This window comes from Cimex lectularius, unplaced genomic scaffold (assembly GCF_000648675.2).
Source record: "Cimex lectularius strain Harlan isolate CLEC.00 unplaced genomic scaffold, Clec_2.1 scaffold85, whole genome shotgun sequence".
Taxonomy (NCBI): Eukaryota; Metazoa; Arthropoda; class Insecta; order Hemiptera; family Cimicidae; genus Cimex; species Cimex lectularius.
Window position 1 is genome coordinate 917346 of NW_019392718.1, and position 25690 is coordinate 943035.

The 25690-nt window shown below is 32.2% G+C and overlaps 1 protein-coding gene across 5 annotated transcripts; it reads left to right on the forward strand.

Moving 5' to 3' along the window:
• The first annotated feature begins 4337 nt into the window (after positions 1-4337).
• On the forward strand, positions 4338-25032 carry LOC106669109 (activated CDC42 kinase 1). Of its 5 annotated transcripts, none has more exons than XR_002910221.1 (17): positions 4338-4849; positions 11278-11372; positions 13223-13467; positions 13520-13711; positions 13772-13994; positions 14078-14380; positions 14442-14686; positions 14752-14939; positions 15409-15678; positions 15988-16047; positions 18814-19018; positions 20158-20380; positions 20508-20765; positions 22595-22728; positions 22787-23903; positions 24413-24537; positions 24613-25032. XR_002910221.1 is itself a non-coding variant. In XM_014398408.2 (15 exons), exons 2-15 carry the CDS (start codon positions 11283-11285, stop codon positions 22887-22889), a joined length of 2739 nt encoding a protein of 912 aa, XP_014253894.1. In that variant the 5' UTR covers positions 4338-4849; positions 11278-11282; the 3' UTR covers positions 22890-23904. The 5 variants fall into 5 exon arrangements, 1 of the variants encoding a protein (XP_014253894.1); XR_002910220.1 differs by having other exon boundaries at positions 22787-23899; XR_002910222.1 differs by having other exon boundaries at positions 4338-4614; positions 22787-23899.
• Positions 25033-25690: the final 658 nt, after the last annotated feature.

Consider the following 25690-nt stretch of genomic DNA (forward strand, 5'->3'; position numbering starts at 1 on the left):
CGCTCCCTATAGAAATTTTTAACAATGAAAATAGATTGCACTTTTGCATTCCCTCACACAGTTATTAACATTAAATCCCTTTAGGTGCCAAAACTATTTGTTATAATCCAATGTATCAATATATTACAACAATTAGGTTTGTACATTGCATATCTGAAATCTTATGCAATGTGATCAATATTAAGTTCAATGAAAATTGATACGACAATAGAGGAAGTTCAAAGAATCTTTTCTCATTGGGATCATTTATATTAGAGATAACACTGATTCATGTATTTGTCATGCTTCGTATCTCAGCATTGTCTAAAAATTTTCTTTATCCAATTTCTATTTGGATGTAACACTTGCTTATATGTATAAATATCTGAAATAGTTAATGATCAGCTTTAAATTATAATTATGTACTTAAAAAACAATCAGGCATGTGGTTAATTGGAAAGAATATACTCAGTCCTTTTGTGAAGAATTTGAAGAATTCATCCCCTTCATCAGGACTTTAAAACATTAATTTATTATTTAGAAGGTTTATAAATAAGTCTAACTGTTCACTATTTTGAAATCTGTGAGACTGCAAGTACAATAAAAGTGCACATTAAATCATACAAATACCAGATTGAGCCTGACCAAAGCCTTCATTGTATAACAAAAAATAGATAGACAAAGAGTGAGAGAGAGAAAGAATTAATGAATGTGGCTCTATTTAGTAACAGAATTTGGTTAAATACTGACCACTCTTATTTCAATGACAGAGAAAGAGAGAATGAGAGGGAAGATATTTATGATATTTGGCGATTCTACACTCCAAAATACAGGACTTGTATCTGCCACTTCTTGTGAATAGGCCCTGGTTTCAGAAAAAAAAATCTGAAAATTGAAATTTTCCGTTTTTTAATATTTTTATTTTGCCTTTCTACTTGCTCAAATCGACTATGTGGAAATATCATTTTTTCTGCATTTTTTATAGAAATTGTAATATAAATATACTAAAAGCTATCGTGGTTTATCAATAACCAAGAAATTTCTAAAAGACAAATATTTTTCAAGTCAACTAGGACATAATTTTTCGTGAAACTAATATGAAATTTCGTTTTAGCACCTCTTGAGACCCCTAAATATAGATTTTTGCTTTAATTCAAATTTTTCCATTTTTTGACCCCTAAAATTTTTCCGATTTTTAAGAAGTCGTTATCGGAATATCTGAATGAAGTAGTTACAATTCATAAATTGTTAAAAGGATTTTAACGTCAAATATACCATCTGAAAGAAGAGGAACGTAGTTTTTAACGGCGTATGTAACATAAAACTATATAAAAGATTTCTATAAGAAAATTCACAACATGGGAAAATTATTTGTCAGAAATTAACCTCGTTTTTTAAATGGAAATAATAGTCCAATTTCAATGTTTGATACAATTATAAAACGCACTTGAAAATTTCTTTAAAACGAATTATGAACCATGAAAATCGATCCACTAGTTTTTGAGACAAAATTATGCATATCTTATTATTATTTATTGATTATTATTTATTGTTTGTTATATATTATTATTTATTGATTATCTTGCACTTGGAACACAAGTCACGCAGATGGTTGTCGAAATTAACAGTCAAAAAACTACACCGATTTATTTAAGGGTTTTATGTCACTAGAATCACGACAATAAGGTTAAATTGAAGTTTTGACCATTTTATGACCTACTTTGCTTACAGAATGTTTGTTAAAATATGCAAAAAAGCAGTATTTTATTGACTTATGTTTTTAAATTATATCAAATTAGAATATTCTACGTTGCAGAACTTTTTTTTCCCAAAAGATATCTTCACAAAAATATTATGTTTTTGATCTATAAATAACGATTTATGCTCATTTAATTAAACATTAACAGAAATAACAAATCAAGTCAACTATGATAAAAGTCTTAGGAATTAATTAATTGGGAGAAGATATGTAAACGAAAACAGCAACGAGAATGTGTGGCTACTTTCCTGAATTTTCGTAAGTCTATTTAGAATGAACACGTTGTTATTGTAAAAGTGGAGTATTTGTGGAATTACATATTCTCACTTGTTAACAGACTCCTTAGGTTTGTAAGCAATCAAAGGCCAGAAGTTATTTTGACGTTGATTAGTGCAGTTCAGTAATATTACATATATCCAGCAGCGGAATTCTTCAAGAAATAGTCAAAACCTAGATTTGACCTTATATACTGACTATCTAGCCAGAGAAGAACTTTCATATTAAATAAAATTAAAATATTAATAAAAATTAATAAAGGAAGTTTAATTAAATGAGCAATCATTATTTAAAGATTCAAAAAATATGATTTTTGGTGTTTTAATTTCATGTTGGTTACCGTAAAAACAAAACTGTTCTACGAATACGACCCAGAATGTTCTAATTTAATATGATCAATCAACAAAATACTATTGTTTTTTTTTTTTTTTTTTTTGCATACAAACAAAGAAAAGTAGATCAGAAAATGGTTAAAACTTGGATTTGACCTCATTGTCGTGATTGTAGCGTTATAAAGCCATTTGATGCCGACTTTCCGGAAAATCGTGTAAATTAATTTTTTGGCTGATAATTTCGACGACATTCTTCCCTGGCTAACATACCTGGTGCAAGCTAATATATCATTTTTCTCAAATCCTAGTGGACCGATTTTCACGGTTCATAATTCGTTTTAAAGAAATTTGCAAGTGCGTTTTGTAAGTGTATAAAAATCGGACGATCATTTCAATTTAAAAAAAAAGTTAATTTCTGACATTTTTTGCCTATTTTGTGAATTTTCTTATAGAAATCTTTTATACATTTTTATGTTACATACGCCGTTAAAAACTACGTTCCTCTTCTTTCAGATGGTATATTTGACGTTAAAATCCTTTTAACAATTTATGGGGCTGAAATGACCCAGATGTCGGAAGCCCCAGTAAAAAAAAAAAAAAAAAAAAAAAAAAAAAATTATGAATTGTAGCTACTTCAATCAGATATTCCGATAACGACTTCTTAAAAATCGGAAAAATTTTAGGTGTCAAGTAATCGATAAATTCAAACAAAAATTTATATTTTCTATTCTATTTATATTCTCTAGAGGTGCTAAAACGAAATTTCACATTAGTTTCACGAGAAAAAAAATTATGACTTAGTTCACTTGAATAATTAGTTTTTAGAATTTTTTTGGTTATCGATAAACCGCGATAGCTTTTAGTAGATTTATATTGCAATTTACATCAAAAATGCAACACTATTAAACATTAAAATCAGACAATTATTTCCATTAAAAAATAGGTTAATTCTGACAATTTTTTTTCTTATTTTGTGAATTGAAAAAACTAATAAATTCGTTCAAAATTTCCTTGTTTTTTTATTTTTAATTATTATTAATCTTTTCACCTTACCAATCCTTCAACCACGGTTTTTTCTTTTCTTTCATCAATTTCTTCTGAAAAAAGTAATTAAAAAAGCAATTACACCACTAAAAAGGATATTAAAAGGAGTACGTTTTCTGAAATTTGTTGGTCTTTAGGTTTGGAAATAGTAGTTTAGAATCACCATAGTGCGTTTTTCAATTTTGAAAAACTAATATTTTTTTAAAATCTCCCTACTAAAACGCTTATTTCACGAACGTGAAAGATACAAGTGTATTGATCACATCTTATTGGAAAATTTAACTTACTCCTCAATGGCCTCCACATATTCGAAAACCTTTTAATTTTGAAGTTATCTTGTTTATTTGAAGCAATCTTTAAAAAAAAAAAAAAATAAAATAAATAAAACTAAAAAAGTGAAATAACTCCGAATTTGTTGAGATTCTGACCATAGTTAATGAGGACTTTTTGGTTCCTCGTTGAATGTAAAATCTATTGGCAAAGTTTGTAACACTAGTAGCCGAACACCCTGTATATCAAGCTATGTTAAAGAAATAAAAAGTGTGAGAGTGTTGTGTGTGTGTGTGTGGAGTGAGAGAACACTTTTTATTATTCTAATAAATTTGATAATGAAATAAATGTACAAAATGGTGGATAAGATTAAGAACTGACCGTTGGATAAGGGCTCAAATTCATTATTGTTTTTACTACAATCATTACAATGTATTATAAATAGTTCGCTTGTTATGCAATAGCGAAGCCTGGTATGACGAAAGAATAATAATAAAAAAAGAAGGAATTGTTTTGAAATTTATTAGCTGTTTATATATTTACTTAAGATATTTAAACTTTTTTTTTGTTCAACGCATTCATAACACGGCGGTTTACACCCCGTTTACGTCAGTTGGATCCGAGGAGAGGAAAACCCAGAAAACAATTTCACAATATTCTGCGAACGTCGTGACCTTAGTTTTAATTGACCGCCTCCCTCCTCGCCAGCCGTTGTTTGTCTTAGACTGATCGAAAGACAAAACCTACTGTTTACAAACGGGTAGCGACTTTCTGTGCCAATTTTCTAGAAACGGGTGCCGTGGACGTTTTTTTAAAAATAAAATTATACAATCGAAAGGCAAAAGTTTATTTTTTAGACCGTGATGAGTGAATTGAATCTGCGTTCCGATCTACTTTCACCGACACGTTCCGAAAACCCTTTCTGAGGATTGAACACTCGTGACAAAGTGAGAGGTCAGTGAGTCTGTTCACTCGGAGTAAGGTTAAAATACTTAAAACTTAAAAAGCCAGTCGGACGGCCAAAGCCAGACGGGCTGATTGTGACTGCGAGTGTTTCTGTGACCGACCTATACTGGATACGACAAAACGCCTGCATGTCTTCCAGTTCTTAACAAGCACTCGAATATTTTCCTTTTTTAAAAACAACAACCGAAATGTCAGCTTAGTTTCTCCAAAGAATTTAAATAAGGTAAACGCTTGTTCAAACACTAACAACAAAAACAATCTGTCAAAATACTCTTTATTTCTTTACTCTTTCATTCAAAGCTTTCTCTTTATATAATCGTTGGGGAAAAATTGCCTATCCTCTTTTCAAAAACTGTGGCCCAACAAGTTATAAATAAATTACAGCTTCTCTCGTCACCATTGTTTTATCCTAATTTCAAGTTTGGCACTGTTTCCCTTTAATGGGTTTTTCATTTCCCTAGAATACTAATATTTTGTGTATTTCTATATCAGATTTTCAAAAATCATTGTCGTGTAACACCTAAAGCCTAGTTTTAAACACAAAATCTAAAAATTTAATCTAGTCCTTACAGTCTCACTTGTTCATTTGCATCAACAAGTTTAATGGTTTATTCAAAAATGCAGACAGCCTTGCAAACCCTCACCTTCAATTTCATACAAAATCACTATTCCTGATTTTAATTGTATTTAAAAATTGTGTACATCTCTGTGCTGTACTCTTATGGAACTTACAGAAGCCTGCAACATCAGTTACAATCTTATCTTCTTACAGATTTCTATTTTTTAGCTTATCAAACATTAAACAGATTCAAATTCAGATTACAGGAAGAATAATAGCTCTAGACAGATAGATAATGTGTATTTATTTAAACAATTACATTTTTGTTACATAATGCGTACAGTATGAACATGTAGTTTATCATCGGGTTACACATTTATAAATTAATCTTTCATAGATTCTTCTTTCTAACAATATCTACTTAGAATTGTTTCTGCCGCTCTGAGTCTATGCATACACCTCTGGAATCTGCAGTCTAACTATTATTTTAGTCCTAAAACATCATAGATTAGTAGTTCTGCCGTTGGTAATGGTCCTTCGTTGAACTTTTTTTTGAGTATTGGTCTGTTGTGCATCACCATTGTTGAATAGTGCTCCTCATTAAGCTAAAGGCTTTTTACCAGATCTCTTAAGTTTTTTCAGTCATTCCCGTGTGTATCCTTCGCATTCGCGCTTTCCCTCTCCCAGAAGTGGGAGCCTCATCCTACTTAAATAAGCCTTTGTATTAACTATGACATGCTTGATGTTTTATTTAAACGTGAAATGACAGCCTTGCAAACACTGACTTACAATCACTATTCCTGATTTTAATCATTTTTAAAAATTGTGTGCATCTCTTTGCTTTACTCTTATGCAACTTACAGAAGCACGCAACATCACTTGCAATCTTATCTTCTTACAGATTTCTATTTTTTGGCTTATCAAGCATTAAACAGATTCAAATTCAGATTACAAGAAGAAAAATACCTCTAAATAGGTAATGTGTGTTTATTTAAACAATATATATTTTTGTCCCCTTTGTTACATAATATGTACAGCATGAACATGTAGTTCATCTTTGGGTTACACGTTTATAAAATCATCTTTCATAGGTTCTTTGCATGTAATGCACTTTACAAGAAAATAAATACTTTTATTATTTAAATCGGGAGTAACATATGGGCATGATATATCTTCAGAATGGACATTATAAGTTTTATATCTGAATATGTGACAGGACTGATAAATGAGCTTGTGATAAAAACTTGATGTGTATTTAAATAAATTGCCGTTAAATTAAATGCAACTAAACAGTGTGATTAACTAATCTTTTTTATGTAAGATCTTGGTTGAAATGAAAAAGTTAGTGTCATAAGCAGGATTCGAACCCATGACCTTTGGTTCAATACACTGCTGCTCTAACCACTTGAGCTATCGTGACTTAGATCCACACAATGACCCCATCTCAACCTACAACCTTTCAAATTTTCCCTCCGTTTTGCCATTTTTCAAATGTCGTCTAATCAGGATTCAATTCTCGGCGACATATGAAGTGGCCACGGAGAGCTACTAGTGAAGATATACTTTGTTTTACTTATTAAATCCATTATATTTAGTATAAACAAAATTTTTGAAAAATGGCAAGTAGCCTTGAATAAAAGCCAAAGGTTTACATTTGTCAAGTGGATGAATAAAATAAAATATTTTGCCTTAGAGCTTTTTATGTAAAGTCTTGGTTGAAATGAAAAAGTTAGTGTCACAAGCGGGATTCGAACCACGACCTTTGGCTCAATACGCCGCTGCTCTAACAATTTGAGCTATCGTGTTTCATTTATTTTGTAATAATTATTATCATTAAATAAAATGAATTACTAAATTGCTTTAAAAAACCAAATTAATTTGACAAAAAGTGTACAATAGATAATTATTATCTCAGCCACTTCAGTTTTGCACTCAAGTCTAAATAAAAACTGTTAAGTCTGAGTTTAAAAAAAAATATTTTTTTTCTTTTTTTATCAAGTTAAGTGACTTAGGATGAACCTTGGTTAAATTTGCCTCCAATTCCTTGCCTCTAAGGGGAGACATATTCTTCAAACGAAAAGTAACTTAGTAAGAGAAGATGGCTAATTGTTTTTATAGCCTTTGACTGGCTAGTGGTTCATACTCACTGAACAGATTTGTTGTCATCTTAGCCAAGTAATTTTGTGAATTGAACTCTTCAATTTAGGCCTTTTGCCAAACTGGCACAGAAAGAAACTGCCAGATCCTATAGACAAAAAACAAATATTTTGCAAGGTTGATTGCTATTCTATAAATCAAGCACTTATTTTGAAACAAGGGAATTGAATTTATAAAGAAGTTTAAATTTTTTTAACGTAGGGGTGAATATCAATTGTGCATTAACAACTAGTCTGAATGAACTTTTATCAGTTTGCTATTCAATAAAGCTTGCCAGGGGCTGATAACAATTATATGTTCTGTGTGAAGATATGGTGGTGTTTTGCGTATTAATTACTCCTTTATTTTCGTTTTTTGGACTGTTCCTCCAGTTTTTATTTGTTTTTCTTTCTCGATAGCTTACGCACCATTGCTCAACCCCTTCTCAGGCTTCTTTAATGTGGAAGATTTGAATGTTATTGACCTGTCTTCCACAGATTCAGAGGACTGAAGAGGGGTCGAGTATGGGTTCGAAAGCTATTAAGAAAGAAACATGAATAAAAACTGGTGGGATATTTAAAAATAATAATAATAATAATAATAATAATAAAGGAGTAATTATGATAACATGTAGGGTTATGGTCATTCATAGATGGGTGGCTCACATTCATAAACCACTTATATAAACTATATGCTTATTGCATAAATTAATGCAATAATAGATTAATAATTAAAAAAATTCCATTATTGATGAGTAACTTTTTTGCAGTGTAATTATTGCTGCCCCTATGCTTAAATAGCAAAATATTCAAATTGAAAACTTACATATTTGAAATATCTTTACGTGTTTTTTCTGATAAATTCTGATCAATGACGTTGTTCATTAAAAACGTTGAACTCCGGGAGAGGCAGATAAATCACAGATATGAACTGACCGGCCTGCTCTCTAAACAAGAGTCTAATTGGGCATCCTTGAATTATTTACTATTGAATATGAGTGAAACACTCATTAGAAAATTTTGGAATAACTACTATTTAGGGGAATGGCTGGATATAGTTTCAACAACTATAATTGAAAACATTAATATTTAAACTAAAAAATATTATATATGTTATTTTACATATATATGAAAAAAAATTTATAATTATTGTTTTCATTGAATATACAAAATCAAGATGATAATGATGATGATAGAGAAATAGAAAATGATTATGATAGCTATAATAATAAAGCATTTCAAAAATCTTATCAGTGATAGCAAATCATTCCTTGAAATGTGAATCATCAATCAAACACAAACATTTTAAGGTAAACATTTTTTTATGAAAAAAGTTTAGAACCTTTACAGCTAGTATAAATCTCGGTATCTTAGTGATAAAAAAAGGAATAGGTTGACTGAAATAAAATCATTGCCTGAATTTGTTCAATAAAAAGATCAAAATGTATGTATTGATCAAGAAGACATTCAGTAATTACTTTAGTGTCGTATTCTTATGTTAATGTGTTACAGTAATATGTAATAAGATATTAAAATGTATTTCTTAAATATGACCCAATTTTGAAAGTAAGGAAGGTTAGAGTTAATGCAAATCCTAAACATGTTCATTTGCACACAGAAAATGGCAAAATGCTGAAGCACATTGGACAGACCAACACAAACAGGATAGGCAGAACAAAATTATCAGAAATCTCACAAGGTTGATTTTTGTTAACAGAATTTTTTTTCAGGAAGTGATAAATAATATACAATCAAAACTTATTTATATTAATCTATTCACAAAGAGATAAAAAGTATGCATCCAACTACTTGTACATTTCATTTGACAAGAGGTCAGACCGCCTTGTTCCATTTTTCAAATTTTTATACATTTACCTTTTGAAAAATGCTGATATTCAAAGCTCTGGACCAGTTTGTATAACTTTATTTTAAAAAAGCAGAAGTGTGTATACAGTATATTCTAAAATTAAGGGATCCTCCCTTTTTAACCATTAGTTTTTAGTCATTAGTTCTTCCACCATTAAATGTGATGAGTGATAATGTGATTTTATAGAAACAATGTAAAAATGAATTATTTTTCTAATATTCAATATTAAAAAAAGTTTTAAGCTTTCATTAGATAGGTGTCTTTTCAAAACGTTTTAAACGAGACCAGAATTGATTTTCTGTATTGAGTAGAACCATAGTTACAAAGGTGCTGTTGTGTGATACATATACTTTTTTTATGTATTATTTATCCAAAGGGTTAAACAAAGCCAGTGCCAAATATTACAATTATTCATATAAAATACGATTAATTAAATATTTATGAACTTTATAAATAACATATTAAATACACTCAGTTAAAAAAAAAATCCATTTGATTTTCTAAATTAAATTCTTTATTGCTGCTAAACACAGGCCACCTTGATTCTCTAAAATTGTTTTTGATGCTTAAGGTTATTTCAAAGTTAAATAATGAGTTTTCTGAGGTAGTGGACCTCGAATATTAAAATGCATGGAAAATGGGGAAATTTTAGAAACAAAAAATGCAAATAAAAATGTATTTTTGAACAAAAAAGACATTTTTAATAAGAGGTGTTACCGGCGTGGGCTTTAGTTACGGCAGAATGTTGGCCCACTCTTCAACAAACGAAGTCTGTGGGTCTTGCAGTGTTTCCAGAAGGACAGTCCTAGCTCTAATGCATCTTCCTAGCATATCCCATAGATGTTCAATCAGATTAAGGTCGGGGGAACGAGCTGGCCACTCCAGAACACTGATATTGTGTTGTTGAAAAAAGTTCACAACATACGTGCAGTGTGTGGTTATGCTGCATGAAATTTACATTTTCACCACCTGCACTCATAATCAGGAGCACATGTTGCTCCAGGATGGTTTCAATATATCGGGCATCCGTCAATGTCCCTCCACAGGCCATCACCATTTCGGTATATTGATGAGTGGAAATCTTACTCCACACCATAATCTGCCTTGGTATGGACTGGGTTGTACAAAGTTACACTCAGCGAAACGTTCTCCCCTCCTTCTTCATACTCTAGTTTGACCATCAGGAGCTCTTAGAATGAAGCGAGCCTCATCAGTAAAAAGAACATAGCTCCATTGCTCCAACATCCAGTGTAGGTGTTCCCGACCAAAATGAAGTCTGGCTATTCAGTGTTCCCTGGTCAACTGAGGTCCACTCACTGGACGACAAGCGGTCAAACCACAGTCTTCTTATGACTGTCCACTTAAATAAACAGACTCCTCAAACTTCTAGACAATAGGCAGCTTGGACTGATGTAAAGTGACATTCTTGAAGCATATGAGACACCTAAAACCGTCTTGCTGTCTGGTGATCCTGGCTTCCCGTCATAGGAGCCTTTACACCATCTTGAAGGGTGCCCTTACAAAGTTATCCACATACCGAATTGGATGCCCATCATCAATAAGCACAATCGCATGAACCAACTGCTTAGAAGAAAGTATTTTTTTAAATGAAATTAAAAAAAGAACCACACACTTTGTTATTAATGAAAAATTTAAGTTGTAAAGAGACTAGCCATAACAATTGAAAGGTATAATTCTTTTCATTTCATTGTTTGTGTTCTTTGTTTGTCATTAAGCAGCAAAAACAAATTTAGAGAATTAAGGTGGCCTGTGTTTAGCAGCATTAAAGATTTTTTTTTTCAACTGAATGTAGTTTAATCTGTTGGTCTTAGTTTAAAAATGGCAATTCATTGATGTTTTTATAACAAAGGGACAGCCAAAGAACTGATGTAATCCTCTTCATTCAAAAGTATCATAGGTGCATAATAAGAAGACAGTCTTGAATAGCCACTAGCCAACAATAGGCAAATTGAATCGATTTAAGGCCCCATTCAGGCCCACTTGCAGAAATAGTATGTCAGTAGTGTCTTGGCCTTGTAAACAAACCAAGAGAATGCAGGGTCCTTATAATAAGAATCGTCATTTTGCAGGTAAAATGGGGGACGATGGAATCGACTGGCTGTATGAGCTCCTTGAGGCGACGCAACTGGAACAGTTCCTCTCGAGAATTCGAGATGACCTTCAGGTATATAGTTTTAATGGTTTCTGAATATTTAAATATGTAGTTTTTTTTTACATTCTCCAAGTAGTGATATTTATTACAATATACCATATTAATAAAAATACAAATTAAATTTAAAAGCGTTTGTAAAATGTACGTGTATTTTGTCCTTGTTTTCTTAATAAATTTTATCTGTATGACACATTTGAAATGACAGCCCATTTGAACTTGATTCAAAGAGCAACAAATCTTATCTGAAATATTATTCAACTTCCTACACTTGTTGGTGTCCAAAATCCTCAAACTAATCTTTTTATATTGTTTAATACCCTAAAATCTTGGACTTGCAGTCAGGCAAAATGTCTTATTTTGTCTGTTAACTCGCCTTTTTGGAAAATTGTTGATGATATGTTACCAAATCATCAATAGTGATTACAGGTATATCATATTGCTTGGCAAAAATAATAAATTCTGGCATACGGGCCATTGTACCATCATCATTTGTCTGTTCACATAAAACTCCTGCCGGCTTAAAACCTGCTAAAGTTACTAAATCAATAGTAGCTTCGGTATGACCCCACCACTGCAATGAATGGTTGTAAATTTAACTCTTTTGTAATACGCTTAAACCCATCATTTTAATATTGAATAAAATAATCAACATCAATACACCAATTGCAGAGATCATTTTTTCTCTTTGATTTCCTTTGCTCTAGAGAAAGAAGCTTGGGTGCATTCCTGAATATGACCCAGGCTTTTGATTTATAAACTTAAACACTTCCTAGCCACTCCTCATTACCTTACCCTGGATTCATATAGTCTTAACTGACCGCTACTTCAGAATGAGGTGCGGCAAAGATTAATCAGATATCAAACCAATTCTAGCTGGACTTTTCACCCTTTTATACTGACCATACTATTCATTCCAAAAGCACCATGATGTGGATGACACTGCAAATTTGTGTTCTAACACGTATCCTATCCAAGCATCCTTCGACATCCAACAATTTAAGTTTATCAAGGACTTGTTCAAAAAGTGGAGAACAACACAATAATAAAAGATATACCAATTGTTCATACATGAAAAAACAATCTTGCCTTCTATTTTATGTCAACAACAAGGAGGTACCAACTTACACTTAATTCAGATATTTAGGTTAGACCTAGACAGCAGACTGATGTGGAATCCCCAAACAAGGGACAAGAACTTAACATAAGACTGTTAGGACCAAAATCTGTTTTGTCTGTCAAAACTAAACCAACTCTATCCAAGACATTACTGCGACCAATCTGGACATCGTCATATCCAGCACATCTAATCCTTGCATTTATACCAGCCATGGGTCTATGTGTAGCAAAATGTGGGGGTTCACCTGCTTACAATATCTTTACCCAATTCACCTTAACAACCCAATAGTTCCGCCGGATCTTAAGGGCTATCCTAACGAAAATGGTGGCAATCACTATCTACAATGCAGTATCTCCTGTTTGGAATAATTACCTTAGAAAAATACCTGACCCATAAAGTCCTGTTGCCACTATATTCAATTTTATTTTAACTGGCATTCGTCATATGAAGTGAAATATTTTCACAAAAACTAGCTGATGTTAATATAGTTTAAAAAAATGGGACTAGAAATCATAAATTTCTATCAAAAGTTCACAGACAAATTGTCAAAGCTCCTTACTATGTCACTTTCAAAAATTCTGTACAAAGCTTTCAATCCAACCTAACCCTACTGCCCAAGCCCTATTTATTTACCTAGAGCCATCCTGAAAACCTATCATGACAGTAGCTCGAATCCTTCTCCCCCCTTATTCCTTCATATTGTGTGCTAGCATTGAAAATTTTAACTTGCAGAATCTATTTATAGATTACCCGGCTATCCCATTTTGATTATGTCCAACCTGAGGATCTTGAAAAGATTGGGATGGGACGGCCTGGTGCTCGGCGACTCCTCGAAGCGGCAAAGAAAAGGAGGGGAAGCCAGTGGCGGAAGAAGTTGAACAGGTTAATCCCAAGTACAAATCAGACGTCTAAAGGCACCTCGGGAAAAAGGCCTGTTGAGGCCGCTGAACCGTCTGGTCTCACATGTCTAATCCAGGAAAAAAACATCAGGTGATTTTAATTGTAAGAAGTCTGAAGTCAGTTTTGTCAATTTGAAATTCAGCCTAGGCAAGAAACTTGGCGATGGGACTTTCGGAGTCGTACACCACGGTGAATGGACAACTCCTTCTGGCAGGACGAAGGCAGTTGCAGTTAAAGTCCTCAAAAAAGATGCACTTGCGCAGCCAGGACTGTTTGAAGATTTTATCCGGGAAGTACAAGCCATGCACTTATTAGACCATCCTCAACTAATAAGGTAAAATCGCTTGTGTTCTTACAAAACAGCACTTACTTACACTAAGAATAAATGTTTCAGACTTTTTGGCATTGTTTTGAGTAAACCTTTAATGATGATCACTGAACTCGCTCCTTTAGGAGCGCTTCTAGACTATATAAGAAAGCAAGTCCATGAAATTTCAGTGTCTAGACTGTGGGACTATGCTACTCAAGTAGCCAAAGGCATGGCATATCTAGAATCAAAACGCTACTTACATAGAGATTTAGCATGTAGAAATATATTATTAGCTTCTGTAGATCAGGTAAGATTATTATATGAAGTTTAAAAGTTTATTTTTTATCTCTATAAAGGTATCGGTAGATTTTAATAATAACTGGCTTTTAGGTGAAAATTGGAGATTTTGGCCTTGTCAGAGTTATTCCAGAAGAGGCCGATTGTTATGTCATGACAGAACATGCCAAAGTGCCTTTTCCTTGGTGTGCCCCTGAATCTTTGAAAAGGCGGCAGTTTTCTCACAAGTCTGATGTTTGGATGTGGGGCGTTTCTGTCTGGGAAATGTTCACCTTTGGTGAAGAACCTTGGATAGGTCTCAATGGGACGGAGATACTTATTAAAATTGATAAAGAAGGAGAAAGGCTGGCAAAACCTGAAGCTTGCCCTTCGTGCCTTTACACAATGCTTCTTGAGGTCAATTGATATAATTTTTAAAAGTTTTATAATGGGTTTTTTAAAATACTTTTTGTATTAGTGTTGGGATAAAGAACCCGTGAATAGACCAAGTTTTTCTGGAATATTTTCTTTCATGATTTCTGAAACACCACCAGTATTAAAAAGCAGTTCGGATTGGGCGCCACCTGGTCCAGGAACCAACTGCCCCGGCGAAATGCTCCAAGTTTCTGCCGGTGATAGTCTAGTCGTAATAGAAGCCTTTCCAGAAATGTACTGGTGGAAAGTACAGTCACAGTTGTCTTTCAAAGTCGGATATGTGCCAAGGTTAGTTTTCTAATTTAATTATTTTCACGACTCTATGAATGTAACGGAGCCATTTGGATTTTCAGATCTATTTTAGATGGTGGGAAAATAGCCAGTGGGGACATCAGTTTGCCGCTTGACAATTCTTTCATCCATACCGGCCACGGATCGACGGGTGGCAAAACGTGGGGTTCACCTGCTTACATAGATCCTGTTTACCTTAACAATCCAATGGCGCCACCGGACCTTATGGGCTATCCTAAGAAAAAGAGTGGTGAGGTTCTTTTCAATGAATCTTCAATTTTAAATTCACCAGAGCAATCATTATCCTATATATTTGTGTACTGTTTGGAATTGTTACCTTAAAAATGATACTCCAAATAGGATGTTCTCATTTGTAATAAATTACATAATAAAAATAAATCTTGACCAGAAGCCATTCCTCTTTTCTTTTTCTTTTTAAATATTAATTTTGTTTATTATGTTTATAGTAAAGCTAGTTTTAAGATTATTATTACTCATAAAAAAAGTAATTCCAAGCCCTCCAGAAAGTCCTATCGTCACTACAGTCAATTTGCTTTAACTGTCATATGAAGTGAAATATTTTGACCAAAACTAGCTAGGTTTTAATATAAAGTAAGCCATAGTAATAATAATAATTTGACTAGAAATCGCAAACCAATGATTCATCTAGTTGGAAGTAATTGAAATAAAATTTGACTTGTTTTTTGTTTGCTTTTTAGGAACAAAAGTCAAACACACTTCAAGTTTAAACCTCCAGCCACAGAAACAGTTTTCATACAGAAAACTGAAAGCGGAGAATCAGTTGAGAAGTCAGAGTGACAAAAGAGAGAGAAAAGATTTGAAAATGTTGCCTGTTAGGCCGCCGCAGCCCGTTTTTGCACAGGCGAACCAAGAACCACTCATCGACCTGGGTGAGTCGCTGGACGAGCCGAACCATCAGCCCCTTAATCATCGCCAAAGTTTGATCGATGCTCCCATCGATCTTCTAGGTACATTTATTTTCTCACCATTCTATTCAAATTGGACTCTGGCCGATAAGTCTTAATATGCTTTTATGTGTAAAAAAAAAAGCATTAATGAATTAGAAAAAGATTACATTTAAACCTTCCAGTTAACAAAAGTGTTTATTAAACAATTTGAATTTACAATACAGCTTCCTTCCCTCATCATCAGCCAATCACACACACACACACCAAGTCTTGGCCAGAGTTTATCAATTAATTAATTTTAGTTTTAAACAATCTTATTATTTTAATCCGTTGTGAATTTTAAACAGTTTATTTCATGGTTTTTCCCAGTTCCTGAGGGAATGTCTTTATTAGACATGCCAATTGACTCAGTTGATGTTCTATTTGAAGGTAAAAATAAAGGAAATGGCTGTATTAATGCTTGACAATTGTTTTGTTCATGCAGCTTCATGTTTTTGTTCAGTCACACTCGTAGTGTTTTATTTATAAGTAGTAAATTTCACATTATTAATTTTTTTCAGTTTGTAACAACCTAACTTGAAATTATTTTATTGATTAATTTATATAAGTCAAATGCTGAACATACGACATTGCGGCAGTCCACTAGAATCACCGATTTGAGTATTTTGGTCAGACCTTGGTTTATCCATACCACCACTAGGTTTCAGAGGCATTCAACAGCTAGGTCATTTTAGCGCTACACATAGAGTTTTAACCTAAACATACTCACTCTCTCACTTATTCTCAATTTTTTTTCTTATTTTGTACCATTTTCTTAAGGCCAACACATAAACAATTACACCCATTAACTAGTCTAATTGAGGGTCGATGGGGGTACTTAAAATTCCACAATCAAAGCCCTTATACTACACACACGCACTTTTTCACAAAACAGTTAATACAGAAAATATCTACAACCAAACTTTTTATAACCCAATGGTAAGATTAATTGCAATAAAAAATCTATGTATACAAAAATATCTTTGTTTCCGCCAAAAATCAGAACAGGGAACCCAAAGATACACTGCGGAACTAGAGCACATTTCTTATATTGGGTTTTATTCCTACACACTCCATATATGGAGCCAAGGAATTAAGTGGAACCATTCAATTAAGTGGAACACAGTGAGCATCCTTTCTCTATGGGTTCTGGCTCAAAAATAAGTTTCCACATGTCAGCCACTTATCCTTCTACAATCTCTGGAGGCCACCAATTGTGCTCGTGAAACACAAGAGCTCAGAGCTCCATTGATGTCTGTTACCTTTCTTTATTGCTTGTTTAGTGTCAGCGAGTTGGATGGTGGTAGTAAAGTTTAGAGGGAAGGCCGTCCGTCTTTCACTCTCTCTTACATACGTTAGTTGCCCTCCAGTCTGACATGTCCTAATACCCAAAAACTACTGTCCTAATTAATTGGTTTTAAAGGTACATTTGCAAAATCATTGCCATATACACACTGAAAAAAATTCTAGATGACAACAATGAATAACTTAATTTAAATGTAAATTAAATTTTGAACCCCCCTTGATAGATTGTGTAAATTATAAAATTTTGGTTTGTCTGCCTTGTTTTATATATCTTGAAAGTTAATGAAGTCGTTTCAATTTTTTTGTGTTTGTCCTTACTTGCTTTATACATATGTATAGTGTGTAAACGTAAGAAATCTAAAAGCCACCATCATTAATGATAAACTTTAACAAATAATAGTCTTTTTGTCATTATTGATTGTTATTGTCAATTGTGATATACTTCAGAATAGGTATTAGGAGCTTCTCACAGGTTACCGTTTTAAAATAATTTAACTTTGTACTTTAGCTTTACTGAAATAATTAATATACAGTATTAATAATGTCTTACAAGACTATTAATTTGCTTTCAAAATGAATTTTTTTAACACTATTTCATTTTTCAATGCATACGCTACTTAGGTTAAGTTGGGTCTAGAAAAAAAAACAAAAACATACAAACACAATAAATTTAAAATTATTAGATTTAAAGTTTATTTGATCTGTTTTTTGTTTTGTTTTTTCTAAAACAATCAATTCTATTGATCATCTGACTTTTGATAATTGCAAATTTCTGTCAACACATCATAGTTGAAATTGTAAATATTTTTTTGTAAAATAGCTTGTACTTATGGCAAAACAAGACTTTTGGTTTAGTTTAGGGGTGATTCAACAATTAATTAGTTTATTATAGATGAAAAAATGTAGAAAGTAGACCGATTCAGAGATCACAAAAAATTCAATCTACTACAAAATAAATCCAGTAGTTTTTCACAAATAAGTTGCATTAGTAGCCATGTAGAATTTTTGAATATTTTTATCAGGTCTGTAAGGACATAATTTTGTAGTATAAAATAGACTTTAGCTTCATCATTGTCTCTAATGATGCTCTGGCTAATCTTGTTAGTTTATATAAATATAAAAAAAAAGAAATGCTTGAGACAGGCAAACCAAGTATGGTAATGATCAAGTTACAGATCACCTTATGATTGTTCACATTCACATTCACACGTTCAGGAACATTTCATGGTAAAGTCTACAGTTTTTATTTTCCCTGATCATCCTTGTTCCCTTTTTTCAATAGGAATCGATTTAAGATTGTCTGACACAAACTGTAAAAATATGAGTATGAGGTTGATCAAAGAAAAATCCACTTATGGACATAGTTCAACAACTTCCAAATCAGCCCTTAAAAAATTATATTTCAAATAATTGCCCATTGATTGATATCCTGTTTCAAAAAATGGAGAAATAAAAGAAAATAGAGAAATTCTGTCATAAAATCAAATTTAACTTATGCTCGAGTGTAATTAACACCATTTTCCCATTAATATTAATTTTTATTTGTAATTCAATTTTCATGCTTGGGAAAAATTTATTTATTGAAATTAAAATAATTAATCATCCATTTCTTTAAATAAATTAAAACAACCGTTAGTGATTTTGCATGTTTTTGTACAAAAAAAAAGTTGCAAATGAGCAATTTTTATTTAGTTAAAAGGATAGTTTTTAGTTATTTTTATTTTTATTTTTTTTTTTTTTGCTGAAAATTAGCTAAAAGCAGTTAAGCAGCACAAGATGAAACAATTTAGCAAAAAATAGTAAACTGCGTCTTGATAAGGCCATGGTACTATTATTTTAATGTGATTCTAGTCACACAGAACAGTTGGGATACACAGCAAGAGAGGGCAGAATCACCTGACCCATTTGATACGTCCAGGGTCTTCACAGGTGCATCTCAGCAGGCCCAGTCAGCCCAGCCTACCAGCTCCTTCATCGCAGAACTGGAAACAAGGATAGGAGTTATGCATAATCTCCCCCCGAAACTGGATCCACCGCCTGGATCGGTTCGCAACCGGTAAAAACTCATTTTCTCCCTATCGCCTTCCTGACTGGTGACGATTCTTCAAATTTGAATTTCAATTACAGAAATAGTCAATCACGAAGTGAAAGGCACAGCTGGTTTCAAGATCTGCCTTGTATAAATGATAATTTTTTTATCAGATATCCTCAGTTTCAATAATTTTTTTAAATTTCTTATAGTCTTTTATTTAATTAATTAAATTTATTTTTGCTGTCATTTAGATCATATTTTTTGAAAGATTTTATTTGTTAAGATGATTTACCATTCAAATTCCATCCTAATCAAGTTATAGGTAAGATCTTGCCATGTTAAAAATTATTGCGTGTGTTCAGATTTCTTGTGCATTTAACATTTCAAACTATAAAATTAACATTATGCATGATTGATTTATTAAAATAATAACTAAAGAAGAAACTCCACCCCATTTTTTATTTTTTGCATCATTCTTTACATTATTTGTGTGATGCTTTTAGGACCCTTACAAAATTCTATTGTTGATTTAGTTAAATTTTGTTTGTTTATTAATTTACAATGCAACAAAGTTTTATAAAAGTTTATTAATCTTTGGGTACCAAATTAAAAACTTAATTTTAAACTTCATTATTTTGTAATTTGGTTGTTTCTGATCATTTTGTAACCTAGCGAAGATAGGAAGACCAAAATGATCACAAAAAAACAAATTACAGGTTAAACATCCCACAGACAACAGGAAGAAATCACACGTTTTCTAGACATCCTAGTCTGTCTCCCTATTCTCGCTGGCTTTGGTCTATTTGGCTCTTTTTGGCTCACCATCTTTGTATAGTGGGTATGTGTCAAAAACATATTTGATAGACCAAAGCAGAAAGGATAGGCAGACCAGGGTGTTCAGAAACAGCCAAACAATGTATTAGTACCGCCCATACCTCAACGAGAACCTCATGATAAATAAATTTTATTTTTAACATAAGTAGATTTTTTTAAATAACAAGATGTGCAAAATAGTTGGTTTTCAATTGAAATTTGTTTGATGGTTAAAATAATTATAATTAAAAAAAGTTGCTTTTAGCCTTTGATTTCTAAGTTGAAATTTTTCATGCACTTTTTCATGCACAACCATGATATTGTTGTTTTAATTATTTTTTGTTTTTTAGTTGGGCACAGAAAGACAGTAATGTTAAAGTTGAAAGAGAAAGTTCATTGCCTTATGGGAGCCTTGAAACAAACATTTACACCAAAAACTTCCCTGAGTGTAACGGTGACATACAACCGTCTTTGCACCATTACAACAGTTTTGAGAATGTCAGTCTACCCCCATTACCACCAGAAGTGCCAGAGAGTGCCCAGCCACGTCAACCTTATTATTCACAGATACCTGTAATTTTGTCCTTAATTTTGAGTTTTATTGCCTGAATTGATTAATAATATAAAAACTAGAGAAAAACTTTTGTTATTAATTAATGTTTTATTCGTAATTTTTTGGATAACTATGGTTGGTTTTTAGGAGTATGCCAAGTTGCTAATCCCTTCGCAACCTCCTGTCCAAGAATCCCAGGGGACTTACGCAAATATCATCGAATCGGAGCTCAATGAAAAGCTGAGCCAGATCTGGCTAAGCTCTGGGAGCCTTTCTGAACAATCCAAGGTGCAACTTCATAACCAGGTTATAGCCGATATCAAAAAGAAAGCCCAAGGAAGGAACCTGTACGACCCAGTTGAGGCCAATTACCAAAGAGTCATTTATCAAACTCAACAGCCACAGGTGATTTTTTTTTCCAACTTTGGGGTTTGTTAAAAAAAGGGTATCTATTAAAAAAATTTTGGTGGCAAGTGCCAAACCAGACAAAAGATAAACAAAGAGACAGGGCTTAGAGATGGAAAGGGTTAGGGCTCGGCGGATAGAGTAAGAAAGAGTATTTCATAGGTGGGGGCACAAATGAGGAAGAAATGACCAAACACAATAATTCTTTGATTTGCTGTGGGGATAGTGGTAAGAAGAGTGGGAACTAGTTTGATGGCATGTACTTCAAAGTCATGCCAAAGACATTTTAAGGTTGTAATGACTACTTTAAATAATTAAATCTTTAATTTTTTTTGCAATTTATGGTGAAATGGCCAGCAAAATACTAGAAGAGGTACATTGTATGCTTTTTGAGTTTTGCAAGGGTAGCAATGCAACAGTTGCTACCAGAAACATTGCAATGTTTAACCAAGTGCATTAGATGTTCGTAATTGCCAACAGTGGTGCTCTAAGTTCAAATCTGGTAATTTTGATCTTTCCCACTCATATCGATCAGGAATACCAACAACTTTAGATTAAGACAAGTTAAGTCCGGAAGTGGAAGCAAATCCGTTTTAGACAATTGAGGAACTGTCGAGCACTCTTAACCAGTGTTGGTCGATCATCCAAGAACATTTGCAGCAGATTGGTAGAGTAAGCAGTGTTGGAGTTTGCTTCAGCAGTACAATACAAATTTTTTTTTTGTGTGTATGTTTGGTGGAGTATTCGTGGGGTTGTTCATTTTGAAGTGCTGAAACCTGGACAAACTGAATGCATACCTTTACTGTGAACAATTAGATCTAGTGAATGAATTATTAATTGAAAAGTGCCCAGCGATTGTAAACTGAAAAGGTGTTATTCTGCTACAAAATAATGCAAGACCGCACTGAGCAAGATGAATCCCTGGAAAAAATAAAGGAGAAGGAAGTATTGCTTCACCCGCCATACTTGTCTGATATTGCTCCATCTGATTTACATTTATTCTGATTGCAACAACATTTTCTAAGTAGCAAAAAAAAAAATTAAAATTTGGATCATGTCCAAAATGCCATCTCTAGATATTTTGCTTAAAAACAATTGATTTTTATCGATCTGGCATTGAAAATTTGCACACTAGATGGCAAAAAGTTGTTGATAATGAGGGTGGTTACATCATTGATTAAAAATAAAACTTATGAAAAATTTATCTGTTTGAATTTAATGTAAAAAAACAGCAATACTTTCTGGTCCCCATTCCTTATCCTAAGTTAGCCTAATCGTTTCAGCAGGTCTGTGGATACTCGATATTCCACACAGACCTAGTGATTCACTTGACCATTCATGCAAATAAATACATTCACACAATAGAGTAGTCACCAGGGTTTTTGATATGCCAGTGACTGGGACTTATCACGCGGCAAATTTATATAAAACTAAATGACCTAGATTCCTTTTGGTGTGACTGGGTACTCTATATTCCATCACAGACACACCCAACGTACTACAACATTCACACTAATAAATACATTTGCTCAAATTAAGAATATTATTTTAACATACAGTTTGTCTACTTCAGGTATCCTATTGACTTCTTATTATAACTACTATTGTGCTTTAAAAGTTGTTCGTCTGAAGGCAGGCCAATATTCTTTTCAGTGCTCTACTCGCACTTTGCTCACATTTGTTTTATTGATATTTGTGCACTGCATTAAAAGGCATCTTGATGGTCTTTTTTTGGCAAGGAGATGCCCATATAATATTATTCATTTAAAAGATAAATTGGTAAGATTTTTTTATATTGAGCATTATAAAAATTTTCTTTTTTCTTTTAGTATGAACAGTTAGTCAGTGACTTGATGTCTTTAGTCGAAGGAGCTACGTATGAAGAGTGTTACAATGCTTTGGCTAACACTTCCGGAAGTATCTACGATGCACTAAAGTTTTTGAAAGTGGAGCGATTGTTAAGGTTGTTGCATTGTTAGATTCTGCTTATTACGTCTCTCTAATAAAATATTAATTTGTAGGCTGGGTTTGGCATCGAGGCAGCAGTGTGAAAAGGAGCTTGAAAAATGTCAGTGGGATGTCATCGTTGCCGCTTCCCAACTTCTCGACAACACCAGAAGTTAAGCTTGGTTAATTATTAGTTCCAGTTTTTTGTTTTTGGTTTTTTGAAATAATTTATATAAGTATAGTTTTATTGCTAAATTTTCTAGGTGCAATTTTAAGTATTATACAAATCGTAAATGTACCTTGATCAAAGTGTCCCTTTCTTTGTCATGAATACTCGGCTAGTTATATCGAAACGTTTATCTTATATTTTTGTAAAAACGGCTGTTGTTAGATGTTAGGCAACATTTTTAATGAATTTATCGATTGTCAATCTTTCTTCCAACAAAAAATGAAAAAAAGACTGAAATAATGAACGGTTGATATGGAAAATGGTTTTCCTCAAAAGTTGCCTTATATTGAAATATTTTTAAGTTTCTTTACTGTACATGAGGTAAATGTTAACGCACTAAATTGACATGACAAAAGCTTTAAAATATAGTTACATATGTATAAAAGTTATTTAAAAAAAGTTTAATATAAAATGCAAATTAAACTTATTTTGAAACAAATGTAATACGATAAAAATATATTTATAAATAATTACCATGCGGATGAGACTTGATATCAAAATAAAAATTGTTATTATTAATGTTTATTTCATATTTTTTATCCCATATCAAGAAAGGTTTGAATTGGTTTTAGTTACCAAAGAGGATTAAAATGCGATTGGTAATACTTTAAACAGTATTTGTATTTACAAATGAAAATTCTTTCTTAACACAAATCTTCCAGTCACAGTTACCCAGTCTTTCCAATTATTATTATCAATCTGGTAAACTATTGATATAACCTATTGTTAATTGTTGTATTTAGTTAGGGTTAATAAGACAAAAAAATCACTGTTATGTACAGGAAAGTGCACTGTTTTTTTGTTTTGTTAGATAGGCTGGCGTTTCTGTTATGTGTCAGTGTTTAGAACAGCCAAAATCCTTATGTCCAAAATATGTTTTTTAAGTTCTATTTTGTTTAATAAATCTTGTAATTTAAAATTAAGTATGATTTGTGATATAAATACAAAAGGAGATATAGTGAGTATGTTTGTTTTTTACCCTTTTAATTTTTTCTATTTTCAAGATTTGTCAGGGTGCTGAATGCAAAGTTGTTCAACTATCAAAATTACATATATAAATAATTTGTTCTGTTGGCCAAATTTTCAAATTAATAATTGCCATCATTGCACTGAAAGATGAAAAAAAATATTGTAGTGCAATTATTTAATATGTTCAAATTTGTTGACAATTTTTTTAAAAGAATTTTTCTATTTTTTTCTTAATTCATAGGTAATGTTATTTTCAATTAATTAATCTTTAATTAAGGTGTTGATTGAGATAAAAAAGTCATTGTCATGAGTGGGATTCGAACTCACGATCTTCGGCTAAATATGCCACTGCTTTACCACTTAAGCTATCCTGACTTCGACTGACTTTTTTATCTTAACCAAAACCTTAATTAAAGATTTATTAATTGGAAAGAATTTATTTGGTCAATCGGACCACGAAACCTAATAGAGGTAATTGTTATATTATATTAAATCATTTCAGTGCAACCTCTGGACTATTAGTTACTAGGCAAAATGTCATCAGTTTGGATTGAGTGATATTGCTTTTAAAAAAAAATTTAATAAATTGTTCACTAATAATATAATGAATACATTCACAATGGATAGGTGGGTAGCGTTTTTATTTTTATTTATTTTTATTTTATTTCATTTATTTATTATTTTTTTTTTTTTTTTTTTTAGGAACACCCTCATCATACATTCATACCCATACAGTTACCTTTTGCAACATTAGCTGTTGTATTTGGTTAATTTTGATGACCACTCACAGGGATGGCTACAGACGTGGATCACTTATTTCAATCCATTTTTTTGGTGATTTCCAGGGAATGGAAATTTTATCAGGCCTAAGAGCTGAGAAAAAGATTTAAAGTAAATTTTGTAAAATATTTTCTCCTGCTGTTGCGTCCGTGTATTTCAAGGTTATCATTCATATATCAGTTCTTTTATGTAGAACAGAACATAAAGCGATTAAATACGTAAAAAGTTACAAAAAACAAATGGCACTAGTGAAGTAGAAACAAAAAAATCAGATTCATTTCAAGCATCTTTTAATACCCTTATGTACAAATTTTCAATGGTAATAAAAAGAAATAGTCATTTTTGAGCTGAATTCATCAGAGGCAATTTTTTTCTGCTGATGTCTTGAGTTCCACTTAAACATTCATAATCCTCTGAATTTTATCCAGATTGAATGTTTATACAACCATTGATAAATGCAATATTTTTTTTTTTTTGTTTTGTTAATAATGTTTAAATTTTATGTCATAAAGAATGAAATTAAAAAATAAATAAATCAAAACTGCTAGTTTTATTTTATTTCTTCAGTTCTAATTTATTTATGGAAGCGAAATTTGTGATAATTTGAACTCAGATTTATAGGCAATAAAAATCCTCAAATATGCCACATAATATGCACTAATAAAACCTCAAATGGGGGGCGTCGGTGGCCGCAACGGTTTAGGCGTTGACACAACACTCATCACTGTAAGGTAAAGGTCCCGGGTTCGAATCCAGCGGCCCTGCATTCGAACCCAACATACTTACAAATGGTTTTTTTTTTTTTCAAAAACACCGGCACCCTGAGGGTTTATATCTGCTGTTGCGAATCCTCGTAAAAAAAAAAAATAATAATAATAAAACCTCAAATATATGTGTACTAAAAAATCCCTCAAAAATCATATAATTTGTACTAAAAATAATAAAATAAGCATGAAAGACACACATCATCCTCTAACAACTTTTTTTAACCTAGACATAC

What these genes read in the sequence shown, in the direction of transcription:
- LOC106669109 (XM_014398408.2), top strand. Translation starts at nt 11,283, where the DNA reads ATGGGGGACGATGGAATCGACTGGCTGTATGAGCTCCTTGAGGCGACG. An exon ending in TTTACACAATGCTTCTTGAG is followed by an intron (nt 14,381 to 14,441) that starts GTCAATTGATAT and finishes TTTTTGTATTAG; the next exon opens with TGTTGGGATAAAGAACCCGT. An exon ending in TGCTCCCATCGATCTTCTAG is followed by an intron (nt 15,679 to 15,987) that starts GTACATTTATTT and finishes GGTTTTTCCCAG; the next exon opens with TTCCTGAGGGAATGTCTTTA.